Below are 22,113 nucleotides of genomic sequence, written 5' to 3'. Positions count from 1 at the left end.
GCAATGAAGTTTGGACACTGGTGCCTCGTCCGAAGCAAAATGTTGTGGGAACCAAGTGGGTGTTCCGCAACAAACAGGACGAGCACGGGGTGGTGACGAGGAACAAGGCTCGACTTGTGGCAAAAGGTTATGCCCAAGTCGCAGGTTTGGACTTTGAGGAGACTTTCGCTCCTGTGGCTAGGCTAGAGTCCATTCGAATCTTGCTAGCATATGCCGCTCACCATTCTTTCAGGTTGTACCAAATGGATGTGAAGAGCGCCTTTCTCAACGGGCCAATCAAGGAGGAAGTGTACGTGGAGCAACCCCCTGGCTTCGAGGATGAACGGTACCCCGACCATGTGTGTAAGCTCTCTAAGGCGCTCTATGGACTTAAGCAAGCCCCAAGAGCATGGTATGAATGCCTTAGAGACTTTTTACTTGCTAATGCTTTCAAGGTTGGGAAAGCAGATCCAACTCTTTTTACAAAGACATGTGATGGTGATTTGTTTGTGTGCCAAATTTATGTCGACGACATAATATTTGGTTCAACTAACCAAAAGTCTTATGAAGAGTTTAGCAGGGTGATGACGCAAAAATTCGAGATGTCGATGATGGGCGAGTTGAACTACTTCCTTGGGTTCCAAGTGAAGCAACTCAAGGACGGCACCTTCATCTCCCAAACGAAGTACACGCAAGATCTACTAAAGCGGTTTGGGATGAAGGACGCCAAGCCCGCAAAGACGCCGATGGGAACCGACGGACACACCGACCTCAACAAAGGAGGTAAGTCCGTTGATCAAAAAGCATACCGGTCAATGATAGGTTCTTTGCTTTATTTATGTGCTAGTAGACCAGATATTATGCTTAGCGTATGCATGTGTGCTAGATTTCAATCCGATCCTAAGGAGTGTCACTTAGTGGCGGTAAAGCGAATTCTTAGATATTTGGTTGCTACGCCTTGCTTCGGGCTCTGGTATCCAAAGGGGTCTACCTTTGACTTAGTTGGATACTCAGATTCCGACTATGCTGGATGTAAGGTCGATAGGAAGAGCACATCGGGGACGTGCCAATTCTTAGGAAGGTCCCTGGTGTCATGGAACTCTAAGAAACAAACCTCCGTTGCCCTATCCACCGCTGAGGCCGAGTATGTTGCCGCAGGACAGTGTTGCGCGCAACTACTTTGGATGAGGCAAACCCTCAGGGACTTTGGCTACAATCTGAGCAAAGTCCCACTCCTATGTGATAATGAGAGTGCTATCCGCATGGCGGAAAATCCTGTTGAACACAGCCGCACAAAGCACATAGACATCCGGCATCACTTTTTGAGAGACCACCAGCAAAAGGGAGATATCGAAGTGTTTCATGTTAGCACCGAGAACCAGCTAGCCGATATCTTTACCAAGCCTCTAGATGAGAAGACCATTTGCAGGCTGCGTAGTGAGCTAAATGTCTTAGATTCGCGGAACTTGGATTGAATTGTAGCATACATGTGTTTATGCCCTTGATCATGTTCATTCTGCATTTTGTTGCTTATTATGGTGCTCAAGTTGTACGAACACTCCCTGGACCTCACAAGTCCGTTGCAAAGTAATGCACATGTTTAGGGGGAGATGTGTTACAACTTGACCCTTTGAGACTAACCATGTGCTTGAGTTTTGTAATTTAGTCTCGAAGGAGGATTGAAAGGGAAAAGGTGGACTTGGACCATGAAAGACTTCCACTGCACTCCGATGAGAGGGTAACTAATTCCAAGTTCATCTCATGAAATCTTATTGCCATTTGCTCTTAATTGAAGACTTTGGTGAGGCAATGGGGTTAAAAGGCCAAGATTGATCCCGTTTTGGTGCTTGATGCCAAAGGGGGAGAAAATAAAGGCCAAAGCGATTAAATTGATCAGCTACCACTTGAGAGATTTTGAAAAATAGTAGAATAGAGTTTTTGTGTTGTTAAACTCTTTTATTGTCTCTCTTGTCAAAAGTTGGCTTCTTGTGGGGAGAAGTATTGATTATGGGAAATAGGGGGAGTTTTTGAAATCTTTGATCAATCTCTTTTGGAATGACTCTCTTTATGCTTCAACATGTGTGTTTGACTTAGAGATAGAGATTTGAGTTTGATTTGCAAAAACAAACCAAGTGGTGGCAAAGGATGATCCATATATGCCAAAATTGAATAAAACTCAAAGTTAGTTTTTATTTTGAAGTAGTTTTGCACTTGTTCCACTTGCTTTATGTTGTGTTGGCATAAATCACCAAAAAGGGGGAGATTGAAAGGGAAATGTGCCTTTGGGCCATTTCTAAGTATTTTGGTGATTGAGTGCAAGCACAAGTGCTTAAATGTGAAAATATGCCCAAGGATGAACAAAGTGCAAATCACAAGTTAAGGTATGTTTCTAAGCCTTAGTACATTGGTTTGTGTACTAATATTCTTGTCTAAGTGTTAGAAACAGGAAGAAGAAAAGAAGTGGAGAGTGGCTGTGTGCAGCCAAAGGCTGCTTCGGGCTAGGGCATCGGACTGTCCGGTGTGCACCGGACAGTGTCCGGTGCGCCAGACCAGCGCGGAGCAAACCAGCCGCTCTCGGGTTTTTCTCCGGCGACTTCGGCTAAAATTCACCGGACTGTCCGGTGTGCACCGGACTGTCCGGTGAGCCAACGGTCGGCCGGGCCAACGGTCGGCCGCACGATCGCCGCGCGACACGTGGCCGAGCCAACGGTCGGAAGGAAGCACCGGACTGTCCGGTGTGCACCGGACTGTCCGGTGCGCCAGATCTGCAGTGGTCGGCAACGGTCGGCTGCGCCTGTTAAGGAAAGAAATCGGGCACCGGACAGTGTCCGGTGTGCACCGGACTGTCCGGTGCGCCCGACGACAGAAGGCAAGGATGGCCTTCCAGAATTGTTCTCAACGGCTCCTAGCTGCCTTGGGGCTATAAAAGGGGCCCCTAGGCGCATGGAGGAGAACACCAAGCATTCCTTGAGCACTCTTGATCACTCACACATCAATCTCGCGCACTTGTTCGACATTCTAGTGATTTGAGCTCCGTTCTAGTGTGCTAGTCTTTTGAGCTCAAGTCTGGGTCTTGTGTGTGCGTATTCGCTGTGATCTTTGTGTCGTGTGTGAGTTGCTAATCCCTCCCTTGCTCTGTGATTCTCTGTGAACATCTTTTGTAAGGGCGAGAGGCTCCAAGTTGTGGAGATTCCTCGCAAACGGGATTGAGAAAAGAAAAGCAAGAACACCGTGGTATTCAAGTTGATCATTGGATCACTTGAGAGGAGTTGAGTGCAACTCTCGTCCGTTGGGACGCCACAACGTGGAATAGGCAAGTTTTGTACTTGGCCGAACCACGGGATAACCACTGTGTCATCTCTGTGATTGGATTCTTGTGGTTATTGTGTTTTGACTCCTCTCTAGCCACTTGGCATAAACTGTGCTAACGCCTAATCAAGTTTTGTGGCTATAAGTTTAAGTTTTTACAGGATCACCTATTCACCCCCCCTCTAGGTGCTCTCAAGAATCAACTAGGTAGATTGAATACTTGAAGAACAATATGCAAAATACTAATCACTTGCACGACAATAAGTAATGCAAGAAAGTAAAGACATCGAATTTTATCCCATGGTATCGGTGATTTGCCGATCACCCCTAATCCACGTTGAGGTGGACTTCAAGCTCTCACTTGCTCCTCTATCAAGACATGGCTTGATCTTTGAGCCAAGTGGACAAGAAATCACTCAATACCTCGATTCCACTAATGTCACCTTTGCCGCTCCGGCGAGGTAGGCGCGAACCCCTCACAATCAACACCGCGGCTTCTCCACAATCTTCTTGGAGAGCTCGACGGAGACAATCACCCGAGCCGTCTAGGAGGCGGCAACCTCCAAGAGTAACAAGCCGATGACGCTTGCTCGGTGTATCACCTAGTGCCTCAAGAATCACCGATGGATGCAAATGCACTAGGAACACTCAATCTCTCACTAGAATGCAATCTCAAGCAAAGAGTGTGAGAGAGTGAGTTGGAGGATCACAATTGAGCTCAATGTATGCAATGAATGGCCAAGATAACCCTCACACACGAGCTCCCCTTCTATTTATAGTCCCCCACTCAAATCCAATCGTTATGAGCAAAAGACACAAGTTTTGCGCACATGCGAACGGTCCGCGCCCTAGGGCCGGACGGTCCGCCGTACACATAACAGCTATTTTTCCCGTTTGAAATCTGTCACAGCTGTCAGAAAAGTAAGGTCTAGACAGTCCTCCCACCTTGGCCGGACCGTCCGCGACCTGGCAACTTGGAGCACCTAGAGCTCTGACCAAGTGCAGTTAACACAAGCGGACCGTCCGCCTACAAGGCCGGACGGTCCGAGACCTAGAGACAGTACTGTCCGGGCTTATCCTCCAGACAGTCCGTAGTACAAATCTCAAAAACCACACAGTCCCTGCCCAAACCAAATTTGGCACCTGCGGACAGTCCGCCCATCAAGGCTGGATGGTCCGCACTATAATTCAGGGACTGTGCCGAGAGCAGCCTCCTCTGGTCAGGACTGTGGATGGTCCGGCCCCAAAGCCCGGACGGTCCGCAGTGCAAATGAACAGGACCTGTCCGAAGTGGACAGACTTCGAACCCCACTGGAGGATCACGGACGGTCTGCCCTCAAGGCCCGGACGGTCCGCGCATCCCAAGACTTTGCACTTTTCAAACAAGCTTTTGAAAGGATTTTTAACTCATGAAATTTGAAGCGTTGTTAGTCCTCATGCAAATGCAACCACTAGATGCTCTATGAGGCACTAAGTTTTACACAGATCAAAGTCATTGACCCCTCTTAATAGTACGACTATCTAACCTACTAATCTGGTCAAGTATCTTCTCTAAACTCTTGAAGACCGGCAAAAACAAAACCTATGTTATACCTTTGCCTTAACTTGATCCACAACCAATGCTTATAAATCTCCAAGATTTCCTATTCTATGTGGTCCAACCCTGCATTCTTATTTCTCCAAGAACCGTTAGTCCACAAACAGTTGTCATTAATTACTAAAACATCACTAAGGGGCCTAGATGATTCCCATAAACGCTTTCCCCTTGGTTTGTTCTTGTTGGGTTAGTCTTTGCGTCTTCTCAATGCGGTCTTGAAGCGCTTTATTACATGCGTCATTTCTTCAACATTAAGTTTGATAGCCTCCACTTGTGTTACCTTGCTTCGGAGCGTCTCTGTGATGGTCGTTGCTTTGAGTGCAACGGGTCGTGGCTCGTAGAGAGGAAGAGGTCCGTTGGTGATGCCGTCGACGTACCTTGCTTCTTTTATCATTATGCGCCCGCTTATAAACTCACCAAGGATTTCCTCATGCGACATTTTGGTATATCTGGGGTTTTCACGGATTAAATTAACAAGATGGGGATCAATTACAGTAAATAACCTTAACATGAGGCACACAACGTCATGATCCGTCCATCTTGTGCTTCCATAGCTTCTAATCTTGTTCACTAGGGTCTTAAGTCTATTGTATGTTTCAGTTGGCTCCTCTCCCTTTTTCGTGGCGAATCTCCCCAACTCGCCTTCCACAAACCCTATCTTGGTGATCATCGTAGCATCATCACCCACATGAGAGATCTTGAGGGTGTCCCATATTTTCTTGGCACTATGAGAGCACCTAGAGGGGGGGTGAATAGGTGATCCTATAAAAAATAACTCAACAAAACAAACTTGGTCTAATATGGATTAGAGATATCAAGAGCCAAGTCTGAATGACAAGAATGTGAGGAGAAAACTTCTTCACTTAATTGCTCTTCACAAAGTGAGTACTGAACTTAACAATTATATAAGTGAAGTGAGAGAGAGAGAGGAATTGCAATAAAATAAAGACAAGTGACACGACGATTTTTATCCCGTGGTTCGGTCAAGTATGATATACTTGCCTACTCCACGTTGTGGCGTCCCAATGGACGAGGGTTGCACTCAACCACTTTCAAGTGATCCAAAGATCAACTTGAATACCACGGTTTTCTAGTTATCTCAAGAATATCCTGTTGTGAGGAATCTCCACAATTTGGAGTCTCTCACGCCTTACACAATTGATCTCGGATGAATACAAGAGTAAGGGGGAGTAGAAACACACACAAGAACTCAAGTTGCAGCAGCAACACACACAAGTCAAGAAAAGAACACACGAAAACAACACGGCGGAGTTACAGCTCAAAGAAGTGCTCAAATCTCTATCTCAATGAAACAATGTCGTGCTTTGCGAAGTCTTGGTGTTGTAGAATGTTCAATAGGTGCTTGGTGTCATGCTCCATGCGCCTAGGGTCCCTTTTATAGTCCTAAGGGACCTAGAAGCCGTTGGAGCTCCATTTGGTAGGCTTTGGTTGCCTTCTGTCCGTGGGTGCACCGAACTGTCCGGTGCACACCGGACAATGAACAGTGCGCAGGCAGAGAATCGCGTGATTGGTTGGTTTCTTGTTCTGGGGGGCACCGGATCGTCAAGTAGGGGCACCGGACTATCCGGTGCACCACTTGATCGTTGGCCCACGACCAATGTGGCAACTAGCCATAATTTAAAGAATGTAAAAAATAGAATATGAGACCTTGTTGTAGCATGATTTATACACATAATATTACTATGGTATTGTACAATATTAAGATGTAGAATTATCATATGCCACATGCTTATATAATAATTAACACTTAACTAAATACTGAATTAAAAATTATGAATTTTAGAAGTGTTTATGTTTAGTTATGGAGCACATCCCATAAAAACCTAAAATCTAAAAGTAATGTTTTTAATAGAACCTTATAAATAGACTAGGTATGTGATCGTGTGTTGCCACGAGGTGAGGGAGCGGTGTCTAGGCTACAAATATAATCCATATTACTCTATTAAGAATCTAATGTGGGTACCTGGTGCTAGCACGGATTCGCCCTCCCCACGCCTAGCGCCCGCGCAGTGCGCACAAAAAATAGTGTCGAGCGAGCACTCGAACCACACCCCCTGCTTCAGAAATTTAGGGCTAACCACCAGACCATATAGTCATGCAAAAATAATTATTATCTATTTCTAAACACTAAGGTACGTATGGTTTGGTGGTCGCTCACCAAACCATACAGTCGTGCAAAAATAATTATTGGTTATTTCTAAACACTAAGGTAAGTATGGTTTGGTGGTTATCCTAAATTTTTAGAGCAGGGGGCATGGGTTCGAGTGCTCGCTCTATACTATTTTTTACGCGCGCTGCGTCGGCACTGGTCTTGGGGAGAGTGAAGCTATGGTAGCACTAGATGCCCACATTAGGTTCTTAATAGAGTAGTATAGATTATAATGATATAACCGATTTGATATAATAGATACAAAGAACATATCATGTGCAAAAGCAACCCTTTGGTGCCGTGCAAATTTAAATATTGGTGGAGGTGAGAGGATGTATTAAAAAATATACCAAGGAAGGTGGAATAGTTGTTTTGAAAGCTAACACATGGTGCGAGGGTTGTTTTAAAAAACATCATAATTGTTTGCATGGTTTGTTATAAATAGTTGGTTTGGACCTCATTCTTTCTCTAGATAAAAGGAAATTTATGTATTTTGTATATTCTTTATATCACCTATTTACCTAGGTTAAGTATTACCTAGCTCTATTCTGTTGGAGATTGTTAGCCTAACATGTTATTTAGTTTGCATGTACTAACGTGTACGTCATCTTTATATTTTAATAAAAAATGCAATATTCCTCGTGTCATGGGGTGGTAGTTCAGGGCATGAAGGCCATAGAGATAAGGCCAGGGTTAGGATTAATGGATAAATATTAGATTATATAAGATTTAGTTACTTGGGATTAGATTAGATAAGATTGAATTAATTACTTGGGATTAAATTAGATAAATTGAGTTAGTTACTTGGCTATATAAGGATGGGTTGTACCTTCTTAAGGGAAAATGAATGAATCAATAAAGAAGAATTAGTTCTAGATCTCTCTAATAGTCTAGTCCCATAAGTCGACTCCGCTCGGCTATCTTCCCGCACTGCTTATCCTCTTATGAACTAGGATTCAAAACATCTGGTATCATGAGTCAGGGATCCTTTCCCATGACTTATGTTGCAGACGGTCTCCGCACCTGGTGTGAGGAGCTTGCTCGTGCCAGGGCAGATCTAGAGTAGTGTCGATCTGCTATCCTCCAGCTTCGTGAGCTACTAGCGGCAAAGGTGAAGTCAGACCGCTGATCAACGACGACAGCGTGACTGCAGGCGGCTACACGTGGCTCCTTAGCGCGGCGTCTAGTGCGACAAGTTGCGATAGTGACACGGCTTGTCGTCTTCAGGCTGCGCCACATGACTTCCTAACGCGACATCAAGCACGACAAGTGCCAGTGGCGATGCGGTTGCAGGCTGCGGTACGCCGTTCCCTGACACAACGACTTTGCATAGATATTGCGTGTTGAACAACACATGGCACATGGGGGTGGCAAGACCTTTGGCAGGGTTGGCCGATCCTCCACTCCAGTTCACCGTCATGATCCATAGCCATGTGGACAATGAGAACACATCCGATTGGGTGGTGTTGTCTCTACTAAAACTCTTGGCAACATAGGACGTAGGACTGGTGAGGTGCCACGTCTTGGTATTTACAGCTAGATGAGGTTGTTCCCATGAGATCCAGGAGGACCAACTTTGGCATATGTTAGGTTTTTTTTATCTTATTTGCAAATAAATTAAAGCCAAGATGTAAAAGGCTTCTAGTTAGGGATGCACTTTCACGTGCAGATCAAGTTAGACAGCAAGGGTGTTACCATGCACCCCACTATATCTCGAGAACGAGGTGTCTCTGAAGGGTGGGGGATGTCATGGGATAGCAGTCCAGGGCATGGAGGCCATATGGATAGGGTCAAGGTTAGGATTAGTTGATAAATATTAGATTAGATAAGATTTAGTTACTTAGAATCAGATTAAATATGATTGAGTTAGTTACTTAAGATTAGATCAGATAAGAGTGAGTTATTTACTTGAGATTGGATTAGATAATATTGAGTTAGTTATTTGGAAGCTAAGTCTTTCTATCTATATAAGGTTGAGTTGTACCTTCTTAAGGGAAAATGAATGAATCAATGAAAAAGAATTGATCTCAGACTTCTCTAATAGTCTAGTTCCATTAGGTGTCGTTCGGTTTTCACGGAACGGAGGCCTGGAACAATTCCTAGCTGAATTTTTTCTCTAAATTATATAAGTTTTGATTAGCTGAAATGATTCCGAGTCTATTCCTGGACAAACGAACAAGCCCTTAAGGTGACTCCGTCCGGCTATCTTCCTGGCGCTATTTACAGGGGCGGATCTAGGCCCTTTTTGTGGTGTCCTGTGACACCAATGAATTTTAGTGATCTCCATTAGAATGTATATTTGTTAGCATTTAAATGAGTTGATAATATAATTTAATGGAGATGACATCAATTGTTGTTTTGTCTAGATCCGCTACTGGTTATTTATCTCCTCAGAGCAACTCCAAGAACCTGTGTATACTCCTAGCTATTTTTGGAGTTTTGTAAAAGACGCTTTGCAATAGATAGCTAAATAAAAGGCTACGAACCAACCAATTCTCCGTATCTATCATACCTCCGTCCCTACCGCGCATGCACACCGGATCGCTGCTTGAACGCCACGTACGGAGCAAAAACCTGTCGCCGCTGAGGCTGTGTAGCCGCCGTCGCTGGGTTATGTAGCCGTTGTCGCCAAAGCCTGCCGTCGCCGTGGTCTGACGCATGATGATGAAGCAAGCCGCACCAAATCAGTGCAAGCACATCTGGTAGGATTTAGACGTCATGCAATTTTTAAACAAAACTGGTTCGCGGGAGGCACGCGGAAGCTGGAATTTACCACGGCGGCAGAAGGAAAGTTGGGCGCGATGAAGGAATTTGGCTAGTGGTACGCCTAGTGGAGGGGAGTAGATGACGAGCTGGATGGAGAAGATATGCAGAAATCGAGCCTGTTGGATGTGGTTTTAATTGGGTTTTCTTTTTTTTAATCGGTTATGATCCGTTTAGTGAGGCAGTTGGAGTTGCTCTTATGAACTAGGATCCATAACACCTTATGTATGCAAGCATACATATATTGTCATTTTTTTACTTAAGACTGACATGCATATTATTGGGATACATGTTAAGTACCCCCGTTCATAAATATATGACACCGTTGACTCTTTTTTTAAAAAAACTTTGATCACTCGTTTTATTTGAAATAATAACGACTTATCATTTATTTTTTGTGATTTATTTTGTCATTTAAGGTAGTTTGTGTTTAACTTAAAATTTTAGATTTTTGAATAAATATTATGAATAAGACGAGTGGTTAAAGTTTTCGAAAAAATCAACGGTGTCATATATTTGTGAACGGAGGTAGTATATATATTTATCTCTAGATAAATAACTAATTTTCCATACATATACAATCTAACATGATTATGAAAGTGCTAGTTATCACCTATTCACCTAGATGTTTAATGCATTTTCTATATATGCATATACACATGTTGTGTCGACACTTATGTTGCACTTATTACATGTCGATAACATGTGAATAAACGAGTAGTAAGAAATGCAACCTTGTCATATAAAACTCTCACATAGATTCATATATTTATGTGTTTATCTATACTCTTAATAGTCACACTCATGTAACATTGCTTAGCTAGAACATGCTCTTGCGTGTTTAGTGTTTAATAACCCACACAAAATGAAGTACATTGTATGCATGGGATATAGGGATGGCAATGGGGCCCCATTCCCCGATCCCCGGCGGGGAATTCATCCATTACGGGACGGGGATGGAGAGAAAATACTCCCCGCGGGGAAAGAAATGGGTAAAAACCAATCCCCATCGGGGATGGCGGGGCCGGGTACGGATTATGGCCGCTCGTACCCGCTACCCGTCGGGGACCTGATATGACAGGTGGGTCCATTAATTCAGTGTCTCGACGTGGAATATCCTAATCTCATTTCCCTTCAACCCGGCCCGACGAACAACGCTAACCCTAGCTTCTGTGCCTCCCTCCGCGTCCCGTTTCCGCTTCGGCCGCCGGCAGCTCGACCGTCCCTCCGCGCCGTCTGCGGACCGCGTCGCGGTCCCCTGCCGCTAGGACTGGGCATTCGGTTCTTCGGTTCGGTTCGGTTCGGTTCCTCGGTTCTTGTAGAAATTCGGTTCTTCAAAAACTAGAACCGAAATAGCAAGATAAAGAAATCAGAACCGACTAGTTCGGTTCCTCGGTTCTAACCGAACTATAACAGCCACTCTAAAATTCTGAATAACGACAACTTTTGTGAGAAATTTCAGCAACATCTCCTCACAAACAACGATAAGTGCACAATGACCATAATTTCATAGATAATACATGGATGATTAGAGGTTCAACATAAGTTGATAACACAACATCCGAAGTTACAAACACATGTAACAAATTGAATCTAATACTTTTGGGTTTTTCGGTTCTTTCGGTTCTTTGGAGTGCAGAACCGAAAATATCTCATTTATTTCGGTTCTCAAAAAACCAGAACCGAATTTCATAACGGTTCCTTCGGTTCGGTTAGTTCGGTTCCGGTTCTCGGTTATTTCGGTTCGGTTCCTCGGTTCCGGTTTTTTTTGCCCATGCCTACCTGCCGCCATGCAGTGCTCCCTCGTGCCCCGTTTTCTCTTCCGTCGACGGTCGCTCGCCTGCAGGCCGCAACGCGCTCCGTGCCTCCCTCCACGCCGTCTGCGGACCGCGGTCCCCTGCAGCCCTGCTCTGTCGACCGCCGTCCGTCGTCCGCCCCAGCCCCTGATCCGCTGCGGCGCTGCCTGCTCCAGTGCTCCCTGCTCAGCTCAGGGCCTCACGTGTGTTGAGCAGATCCCAGGTGGCCAGGCGGCCTCCTGCATCCAGTGATCTAGTCGTCCACGCGGACGACGCAGCCAGTCGGCCACGCGCCCACACGCCCACCTGTTGCTCGGCTGCTCGGCTTCCTCCAGCAACAACAGATCGGCTTCCTTCATCAACAACAGATCAGCTTCCTCCTGGTAACTTGTTCCTGTTGATTCAGTGATTCCAGAGTAGCAGTGTAGCACAGATCTGCAGTACGTGCAGTTGATTTCTTCACTGACCATATAATTATTTGTAGTTGGTCTTGAGAATTTGAGATAATGTCATCGAGCAACAACAATCATGACCATAGTGTCAATGAATCACAGTCACAACAGGGTTCTTTACCATCTGTTAATGACTCCGAAGCAGTAGGAGGAAATGCGGAAGTGGAAGAGATTGAAGTTTCTAAGGATGAAGACCAAGAAGGTGGTGTTGGTTCAAAGAGAAAGTTGACTTCAGCTGTTTGGAAAGAATTCAAAAGGGTTAAAGTAGGGGATAAATTAAAGCAAAGTGCAACGAGTGCGCAAAGAAACTTGGAGGAGAGATAAAAAATGGAACCAAACATCTACACGATCATCTCAAGACATGTCCATACCGTAAAAGCAAAATGATCGGACAAAGCAAGACATTTAGCCAAAGCTCATTGAGGTTTGGTTGTCGTGATACAGGGAAAGTGTCAGTGGAGAACTATACTTTTGATCAAGAAATTGCTAGAAAGGAGCTTGCATCTATGATGGTTTTGCAGGATCTGGTAATGTGATATTGGTGCAAGGAAGTTAGTTCAGACTTTGTGACTTGTGAGCTTGTTGCATGTATTTGGTATACTGCCATGTGTCATCTTTTTTATGTACTCTTGTTGGAACTGTAATCTTGAAGTATGGACTATGAACAGAACTTGTGTTTGGATTTGGTGTATCATTCATGTGTGTAATAGCTAGTAGCCTGGTACTGCTATGTGGCATTGTGGCTGTATTCTAGGGTTATTACTTCTTACTTATTATTGTATTAGTGACTTGTGATGTACCATACCATAGTTGCAATAGCTGCTATGATTTGTGTTGTTTATATATTTGCAAATGTAATATGCTGCTGATTTATTGTGCTGGACATGCTTTTTAAGTGGGCTGTTGGCGGGGATTTTTCCCCATCGGGTTCCCGTATACCCGACGGAGACGGGTACGGGGAAAAAATCTCCCCGCGGGCGGGGACGGGGAACGGGGAATTTTTACTTTGGCGGGGACGGGTATGGGGAGCAGTCCCCGACGGGGAGCAGCCTCGTTGACATCCCTAATGGGATATGTCATTGTAGGTATCAATCTAGATACATGTAGTTTTAGTGTTTATTGCGTGAGCTATATACATGAGACAAGGATAGTATGCTATATGAATGTGAGTAGATGATTAGCTCATTAGATATCTTGTCATGCTGGCAAAAACATAATAAATATAATTAAATAATTACTTTATCACAGTAAATTAAGCATCTAGTATTAACATATTAATACAGCATGTTACATTGCATAACTAAATAATTCAGATAGTGATGTAAGTATGATTGCATTTTGTATGTTATACTTGCTTGAGTGAGCTTGTTATATATGCTTGTATTGTTTCACAAATTCCTTTGAGTGTGTTTTGTTAGGATAGATCAATCATCCACATAGACACTAGGTTTGCATGTGCGTTCCTATGATATATTGGTATGCTTGTCAATAACTATGAAATCTTAAGTGAAATCTTCATACCAAGCCTCAACCTTAAGTCACCTATAACATGTTGTAACTATAAGATAAAGATAAGATAAAAATAATTACATACAACGAAGCTTACAGGCCTCTAGTTTTTTAAATGAAGGCCAAAATGTGTATACCCCTAACTGGAGAAAATATGTTCTGAAGAGGAGCTCATACAACGGAGCTTAGGAGCCTCTAGTTCTTCAACAATGGGAAGATGGGGATGGTCCTCCTTGAGATGACATGGTTGATTAGGTAAAGGAGTTAGACAGATTGGAGATGGAACATTATCCTTGGCAATGGTGCATTGAAAAGGTAAGAATGGGCTCCTTGAGATTCCCCATGTCAAGACAATTGCAATTGCGAATCCAACACCAAATCCTAAACCAGTAAAAAGGAATAGTACAATGTCTATTGATACCTTATTTGACTGATGTAGAACCACATCTGGTGTCATGTTGTTGCATGCTTTGGACACTTGAAATCCACATAGGCCAATGTTTCCCAAAAATGAGAGAGCAGAGAATGTCAAGAAGTGGGAAGACTCAGGTATTCTTCCCTGTAGCAGGTTGTAGGATAGATCCAATACTGAAAGGAAGTCCAATGATGCCAACTCCAATGGAATCTCCCCAGAAAGTTTATTTGAAGATAAGTCTAGTGCCTCAAGTTGATGTAGCATGCCAAGCTGGGACGGGATCGGTCCAATGAGGGTATTATGTGACATATTTAGTCCACTGAGTAGAACAAGGTCCCCAATTGACTCAGGAATAGGGCCACAAAATGCATTATTCGAAACATCAATAAGGACAATGGTCCGCAATATCTTAGAAAAACTTATATCAGATCCTTTATATGTGATCGCAGTGGTGAACTGGTACGTTTTACCAAGTAGATCATATTGATTTTCCATGACCAACGTCTCATTGACATCTTTAGTCATCATGGATTCCATCGTCGTAAACCATTCGTTTCGCAATAATCCAGAGAAATTGTTTGAAGCCAAATCAATAATTCGAAGTTTTCCAAGTTCACAACTATTTTGATCTTCTGAAATAGATGGCCCCACATCCCCAGTGAACATGTTGGACTTTAGAACAAGGACTTGAAGTTTAGGAAGCATACTCATCCAACATGGAAATGCATCATTAATAAGATTCTTCCCGATATCAAAAACCTCTAAATCTTTGCAAGCAACTAGAGATCTAGGTAACTGCCCTTCAATCTGATTATCGCTGAAGTCTAATGCCTCGAATGCACAATCTTGCTTTAGGCTATTTGGTAATCTTCCATGAAGTTGATTTCCTTTCAAATTTAATACATTGAGGTTACTCATATCCTCCATTAAACAAGAAGGGATGGAGCCAAGCAGATTATTATTGGAGAGATCAAGGAGCATAAGGCTTGTTGCTTCACAGATTGATTGTGGAATTTCTCCGGACAAATTGTTTCCGGAAGCCATGAGAAGGGAAATACCAGTTAAGTGAGAACCAAAATTGAATGGCATGGATGAGAATTGGTTGTTCGAGCAATCAAACAGTTGGTTCTGTGGTCCTGGTATAGGTATAGGCCCTTCAAATAGGTTATAACTAATATCAAAAACAAACATATTGGCAGAAATGACAGAGCCATATCCAATACCACCGCTGAATTGGTTGTGTGATATGTTCATCAAGATGAGAGAGTTGATCCAATTATCCCATGCCCACTGAGGTAGAGTGCCATGGATGTGGTTGTTTGAAAGGTCAAGAACTGCAAAGGAATCCATGTGCCTCAAGGCTTCAGGGAGCTTGGATATGTTACAAGATGCTAGACATAGAGTATCAAAATCTGCGATGGATGCCCATGAAGCATTGTATTCTCCGTCTACTACAGAAAGCTTGTTGTTTGAAAGATTCAATCTGGCTATGTTGGGCATTTTGAAGAACGAGCTGAGCTCGATGGTACCACTGAAACTGTTGGAATGCAAATTTATGATCTGTAGTTGAGTCAGATTAAATAGATGTGGAGGAACCTGGCCAGAAAAGTTGCATGCATACAATTTCAATGTACTCAGGTTCTTGAGGTTACCTATGAATGAAGGTATTTGGCCAGATAAGCCACAGCTCGAGAACTGTAGAGTCTCCAGAGAAGTTAAATTTGCGACCCAAGATGGTATTTCTCCTACCACACCAGCCCCAGAAACCTGTAATGATGTCAACGATCTGAGCTCACCGATCGAAGTGGGGAGGTGCTCCTGGTGTAGGTCGTCAGCTGCTGCAATACCTAATTTCTTGAGGGCTTTGAGATTACTTATTGAACTAGGAATGGGACCAGAGAAGTTAGTGTTGCTACAAAGCAGTTCCGTCATAATACTGGCAGATGAGAAGTTGGGCAGTAGACCGGATACTTTAGAATTATAACTGACATCAACAACCGTCAAGTTTCTGTTCTGGAAGATCCTCATGGGGAACCGTCCTTCGAGGCGATTATAGGCAAGACGAAGAACACTGAGGGAAGGCATGTCAGCGAAGGACTCTGGAATCCGGCCGTACACTTTGTTGTAGTTCAGGTTGATCTTGGTCAGCGAGCGAATGGCTGACAGCGACTCACAAATCGGAGCGTCGATGTGGGTGTTCTGTAGGCTGAGAACCTGGAGCTGGGGAGTGGAGTTAGCGAAGGCACTGCACCACGCTGCCCCGTTGCCAGACAAGTCGACGTTGCCGAGGTGAAGCTCCTTGAGGTTGCTGAGGTTGGCGACGAGCGCTCCGATGTCTGGCTCTACGATAGGCCACCTCCCATCCCCGAGCGGCAGGAAGTAGTCGTTGTCGCCCTCAACGAGGTAGATCCAGTTGGTGAAGTCCAGAGACACCAGCTTGCTGAGCCGCCGCATCCCGTGCGGTATCTTGCCTACGAAGTCGGTGTAGGAGAGGTTGAGGTGGGTGAGCTCGGTAAGCCGCTCGAACCCGGCGGCCGGGAGCTCTGACTCGTTGAAGGTGTTCGTGGACAAGTCCAGGTACCTCAGGGAGGTGAGGTCGAAAAGCGCCGGGTGGAGGCCGTCGCTCTGCAGCCCGCATTCGCCGAGGTCGAGGGTGGTGACGCGGCCGTCGGCGGCGGCGGCGCAGGCGACGCCCTCCCAGCGGCAGCAGTCCGTGCCGTTCCGCCACGACGCGAGGGTGCACGTGGAGTCGGTGGTGGTGGAGATGGAACGCCGGAGCCGGAGCAGCGCCGAGGACTGGTCCGGCCGGCACGGAGCGGCTGCCGGTGGCTTGGTAGTTTGGTTGCTGCTGGTGGCGAGGGAGCAGGAGAGTTGGTGGATTCCAAGGACAACGAACAGGCTCAGCAGGAGCTGCTGGTTGCTGGTACGGGAGACCATATTGAGAGCTCCAGAGTCCAGACTCGTTCCTCTTGTTGCCCACGCCTCGAGGGGTGGCACGCGCAATATCGTGCTAGTGTTTCTTCTCTCTGATTATTTGACTGCATTCTTGTATATAAGTATAAACCATGGCACACGCACACGCACACGCAAGCACAAAACAAGTTCATCTGAACGCATAGTTTATTTCTTAATTTTTTAGTCTTTTCTTTCTCGTATAGAAAAGGGGCTTTGAGCATAAACACCACTTTACTACACTATGGATCCTACAGATAACTTATTACGTCTTACAAATTAGTAAGCACTAATAAAGTTATACTCTACGTGCTATTTATTTGTACAAATAAATAAGCACTACGGATCTTATGTATATTAACGTTAGGTGCTGACATAAGCTACGTGCTATCCAAGAATGCAGAAAAGACCAAAGAGAAGAAACACAACACGGTAGCTACTGGATAATTTATTTAAAAAAAACTAGTGGACAAAATATTAGCTTCATCAACTCCTAATTAGAGGGGAAAACAAATTCTTCTCGCTGCTAGCTACAGGATAGGGATGAGTCAAGTGTGTTTGATGTAACAACTAAAATTTTGCCACTCATAGTGTCGGAGACCATAATTAGGGGTACCCTCAAGACGCCTAATTCTCAGCTGGTAACCCCCATCAGCATAAAGCTGCAAAGGCCTGATGGGTACGATTAAGTCAGGGATCAGTCCACGCGAGTGACTCGATCACGCTTCACCCGAGCCTAGCCTCGGCCAAGGGCAGCCGACCTCGAGAGACCTCCGTCTCGCCCGAGGCCCCCCTTTTTACGGCGGACACATCACCGGCTCGCCCAAGGCCTTGGCTTCGCTCAGAAGCGACCTTGACTAAATCGCCACACCGACTGACCAAATTGCAGGAGCATTTAACGCAAAGGCGGCCTGACACCTTTATCCTGACACGCGCCCCCGGCAGAGCCGAAGTGACCGCCGTCACTCCACCGCTCCACTGGCCAGTCTGACAGAAGGACAGCGCCGCCTGCGCCACTCCGACTGCGGTGCCACTCGACAGAGTGAGTCTGACAGGCAGTCAGGCCTTGCCAAAAGCGCCACGGCGAACTCCGCTCCGCCCGACCCCAGGGCTCGGACTCGGGCTAAGACCCGGAAGACGGCGAACTCCGTTCCGCCCGACCCAAGGGCTCGGACTCGGGCTAAGACCCGGAAGACGGCGAACTCCGCTCCGCCCGACCCCAGGGCTCGGACTCGGGCTAAGACCCGGAAGACGGCGAACTCCGCTCCGCCCGACCCCAGGGCTCGGACTCGGGCTAAGACCCGGAAGACGGCGAACTCCGCTCCGCCCGACCCCAGGGCTCGGACTCGGGCTAAGACCCGGAAGACGGCGAACTCCGCTCCGCCCGACCCCAGGGCTCGGACTCGGGCTAACACCCGGAAGACGACGAAACTCCGCCTCGCCCGACCCCAGGGCTCGGACTCCGCCCTGGCCTCGGCCGAACGACTTCCGCCTCGCCCGACCCCATGGCTCGGGCTCGGCCACGGCCACAGAAGACAGACTCAACCTCGGCTTCGGAGGAACCCCCACGTCACCCTGCCTAGGGCACAGACCCGCCACGTCAACAGGAAGCGCCATCATCATCCTACCCCGAATCGACTCGGGTCACGGAGAACAAGACCGGCGTCCCATCCGGCCAGCTCCGCCGGAGCGGCAATGATGGCGCTCCACGAGCTCTGTGACGACGGCGGCCCCCAGCTCTCTTACGGAAGCAGGACGACGTCAGCAGGGACTCGACCGCTCCGACAGTTGTCCCTCTGCCAGGCTCCGCCGCACCTCCGACAGCCACGACATCACGCCAGCAGGGTGCCAAGATCTCTCCGGCTGCCACATTGGCATGTACCTAGGGCGCTAGCTCTCCCTCCGCTAGACATGTAGCACTCTGCTACACCCCCCATTGTACACCTGGATCCTCTCCTTACGACTATAAAAGGGAGGACCAGGGCCTTCTTAGAGAAGGTTGGCCGCGCGGGACCGAGGACGGGACAGGCGCTCTCTTGGGGCCGCTCGCTTCCCTCACCCGCGTGGACGCTTGTAACCCCCCTACTGCAAGCGCACCTAACCTGGGCGCGGGACGAACACGAAGGCCGCGGGACTTCCACCTCTCTCACGCTCGACTCCGGCCACCTCGCCTCTCCCCCCTTCGCGCTCGCCCACGCGCTCGACCCATCTGGGCTGGGGCACGCAGCACACTCACTCGTCGGCTTAGGGACCCCCCTGTCTCGAAACGCCGACAGTTGGCGCGCCAGGTAGGGGCCTGCTGCGTGCTGACGAACAGCTCCCCGTCAAGCTCCAGATGGGCAGTCTCCAGCAACCTCTCCGGCCCGGGACGGTGCTTCGTTTCGGGACTCTTGAGTTCATGTCCTTCGACGGCAGCTACGACATGATACTTCTTCCACCGCCGCGCGACTACGACAATGGCGGCCGACAACCCGCCCGCCGGCGGCAGAATCGACGACATCTTCCCCGCGTGGTGGAAGAACAACATTCGGGCTCGCTCCGTTCTCTCCCTCGCCAACGGAGGAGGAGGCGGGGCCATCAAGGCCAGGCGGGAGGCCGCGCTTCGTCGGCCGTCGAGCGAATCGACGCCCCCGACGCCCCGACGGAAGGCACGCCGGACGTCGACCTCGCGTTCAAGACGGAGGCAAGCGCCGTCCCCCCGCGACACGCTGACCCCGAGCAAGAAGACGACGCCGGCGCGCTCGCGGAAAGCCTGCAGGACGTCGCCCTCGTACCTGAGATGACGGTGCAACCAGTCCCCGATGTGACTACGTCGCTCCTCGTCGACCAAAAGGTACCGACTAACTCCCATCTTGCGTCATTTCGACTCGGCCTCAACCCGCCAAACGACCTCGTTTTGGCGGGCGCTCTCATTGAGGCGAGCGCAACCCCAATGGGGTTTCGCATGCGGTCGCCTTGGGACCGACTGACGGACGTCTCGACCTACGGGCCCTCTGGGTCCGAGGAAGATGACGATCCCAGCATCTGTTGGGATTTCTCCGGACTTGGCAACCCCAGTGCCATGCGGGACTTCATGACCGCATGTGACTACTGCCTATCCGACTGTTCCGACGGAAGCCGCAGCCTTGGCGACGAGAGCTGCGGCCCAAGCCGCGAATGTTTCCACATCGAGCTAGGGGATCCCTCCGAAGGCAACCATCTCGGCATGCCGGAGGACGGTGATCTCCCTAGGCCGGTGCCTCGCGCCGACATCCCACGGGAGCTAGCTGTGGTCCCCGCTCCGGCGGGGGGTTACGACCCACAACTCGAGCAAGTCCGCGAGGCGCAGGCCAGGCTCAACGAGGGAACAGGAGCGCTTGAGCCGATCCGTCGGGACGTCGGACAGGCATGGGTGGGCCAACCCCTGGCCGGAGAAATACGTCACCTGCCCCAAGGTCTCCAGCACCGCGTCGCCAACGATGTCAGGGTCAGGCCGCCGCCCGCATCCAGCGGGGTTGGTCAGAACCTGGCAGCCGCAGCGATGCTCATCCGCGCGATGCCGGAGCCATCAACCACCGAGGGTTGGCGAATCCAGGGAGAGCTCAAGAATCTCCTGGAAGGCGCTGCGGCCCGACGGGCCGAGAGCACTGCCTCCCGAAGGCAAGGATATCCCTCGGAACCTCACGCCGCGACTTCCCGATTCATGCGGGAAGCCTCGGTCTACACCGGGCGCACGCGCAACACCGCGCCTGCGGCCCCGGGCCACCTCGGCAACGAGCACCATCGGCGCGACCGTCGGGCCCACCTCGACGAAAGGGTGCGCCGAGGCTACCACCCCAGGCGTGGGGGGCGCTACGACAGCGGGGAGGATCGGAGTCCCTCGCCCGAACCACCCGGTCCGCAGGCCTTCAGTCGGGCCATCCGACGGGCGCCATTCCCGACCCGGTTCCGACCCCCGACTACTATCACGAAGTACTCGGGGGAAACGAGACCGGAACTGTGGCTCGCGGACTACCGCCTTGCCTGCCAACTGGGTGGGACGGACGACGACAACCTCATCATCCGTAACCTCCCCCTGTTCCTCTCCGACACTGCTCGCGCCTGGTTGGAGCACCTGCCTCCGGGGCAGATCTCCAACTGGGACGACTTGGTCCAAGCCTTCGCTGGCAATTTCCAGGGCACATACGTGCGCCCCGGGAATTCCTGGGACCTTCGAAGCTGCCGGCAACAGCCGGGGGAGTCGCTCCGGGACTACATCCGGCGATTCTCGAAGCAGCGCACCGAGCTGCCCAACATCACCGACTCGGATGTCATCGGCGCGTTCCTCGCCGGCACCACTTGCCGCGACCTGGTGAGCAAGCTGGGTCGCAAAACCCCCACCAGGGCGAGCGAGCTGATGGACATCGCCACCAAGTTCGCCTCTGGCCAGGAGGCGGTCGAGGCTATCTTCCGAAAGGACAAGCAGCCCTAGGGCCGCCCATCGGAAGAGGCTCCCGAGGCGTCTGCTCCGCGCGGCGCCAAGAAGAAAGGCAAGAAGAAGTCGCAATCGAAACGCGACGCCGCAGACGCGGACCTTGTCGCCGCCGCCGAGTACAAGAACCCTCGGAAGCCCCCCGGAGGTGCAAACCTCTTCGACAAGATGCTCAAGGAGCCGTGCCCCTACCATCAGGGGCCCGTCAAGCACACCCTCGAGGAGTGCGTTATGCTTCGGCGTCACTTCCACAGGGCCGGGCCACCCGCCGAGGGTGGCAGGGCCCGCGACGACGACAAGAACGAAGATCACCCAGCAGGAGAGTTCCCCGAGGTCCGCGACTGCTTCATGATCTATGGAGGGCATACGGCGAATGCCTCGGCTCGGCATCGCAAGCAAGAGCGTCGGGAGGTCTGCTCGGTGAAGGTGGCGGCGCCAGTCTACCTAGACTGGTCCGACAAGCCCATCACCTTCGACCAGGCCGACCACCCCGACCATGTGCCGAGCCCGGGGAAATACCCGCTCGTCGTCGACCCCGTTGTCGGCAATGTCAGGCTCACCAAGGTCCTGATGGATGGGGGCAGCTGCCTCAACATCATCTACGCCGAGACCCTCAAGCTCCTGCGCGTCGATCTGTCCTCCGTCCGAGCAGGCGCTGCGCCCTTCCACGGGATCATCCCTGGGAAGCGCGTCCAGCCCCTCGGGCGACTCGACCTCCCCG

The 22,113-nt window shown here is 48.9% G+C and overlaps 1 protein-coding gene across 1 annotated transcript; it reads right to left on the bottom strand.

Moving 5' to 3' along the window:
- Positions 1-13,514: 13,514 nt before the first annotated feature.
- Positions 13,515-17,009, bottom strand: LOC103649724 (receptor-like protein 11). Its single transcript, XM_008675459.3, has one exon. The coding sequence runs from the start codon at positions 16,925-16,927 to the stop codon at positions 13,715-13,717; it is 3,213 nt and encodes a 1,070-aa protein (XP_008673681.1). The 5' UTR covers positions 16,928-17,009; the 3' UTR covers positions 13,515-13,714.
- Between the last annotated feature and the right edge of the window lie 5,104 nt (positions 17,010-22,113).

This window comes from Zea mays, chromosome 3 (genome assembly GCF_902167145.1).
Source record: "Zea mays cultivar B73 chromosome 3, Zm-B73-REFERENCE-NAM-5.0, whole genome shotgun sequence".
Taxonomy (NCBI): Eukaryota; Viridiplantae; Streptophyta; class Magnoliopsida; order Poales; family Poaceae; genus Zea; species Zea mays.
This window is presented reverse-complemented; position numbering and strand designations above follow the sequence as displayed.

Excerpts from the sequence above, each read along its gene's own strand:
- LOC103649724 (XM_008675459.3), bottom strand. The coding sequence starts at position 16,927 with ATGGTCTCCCGTACCAGCAACCAGCAGCTCCTGCTGAGCCTGTTCGTT.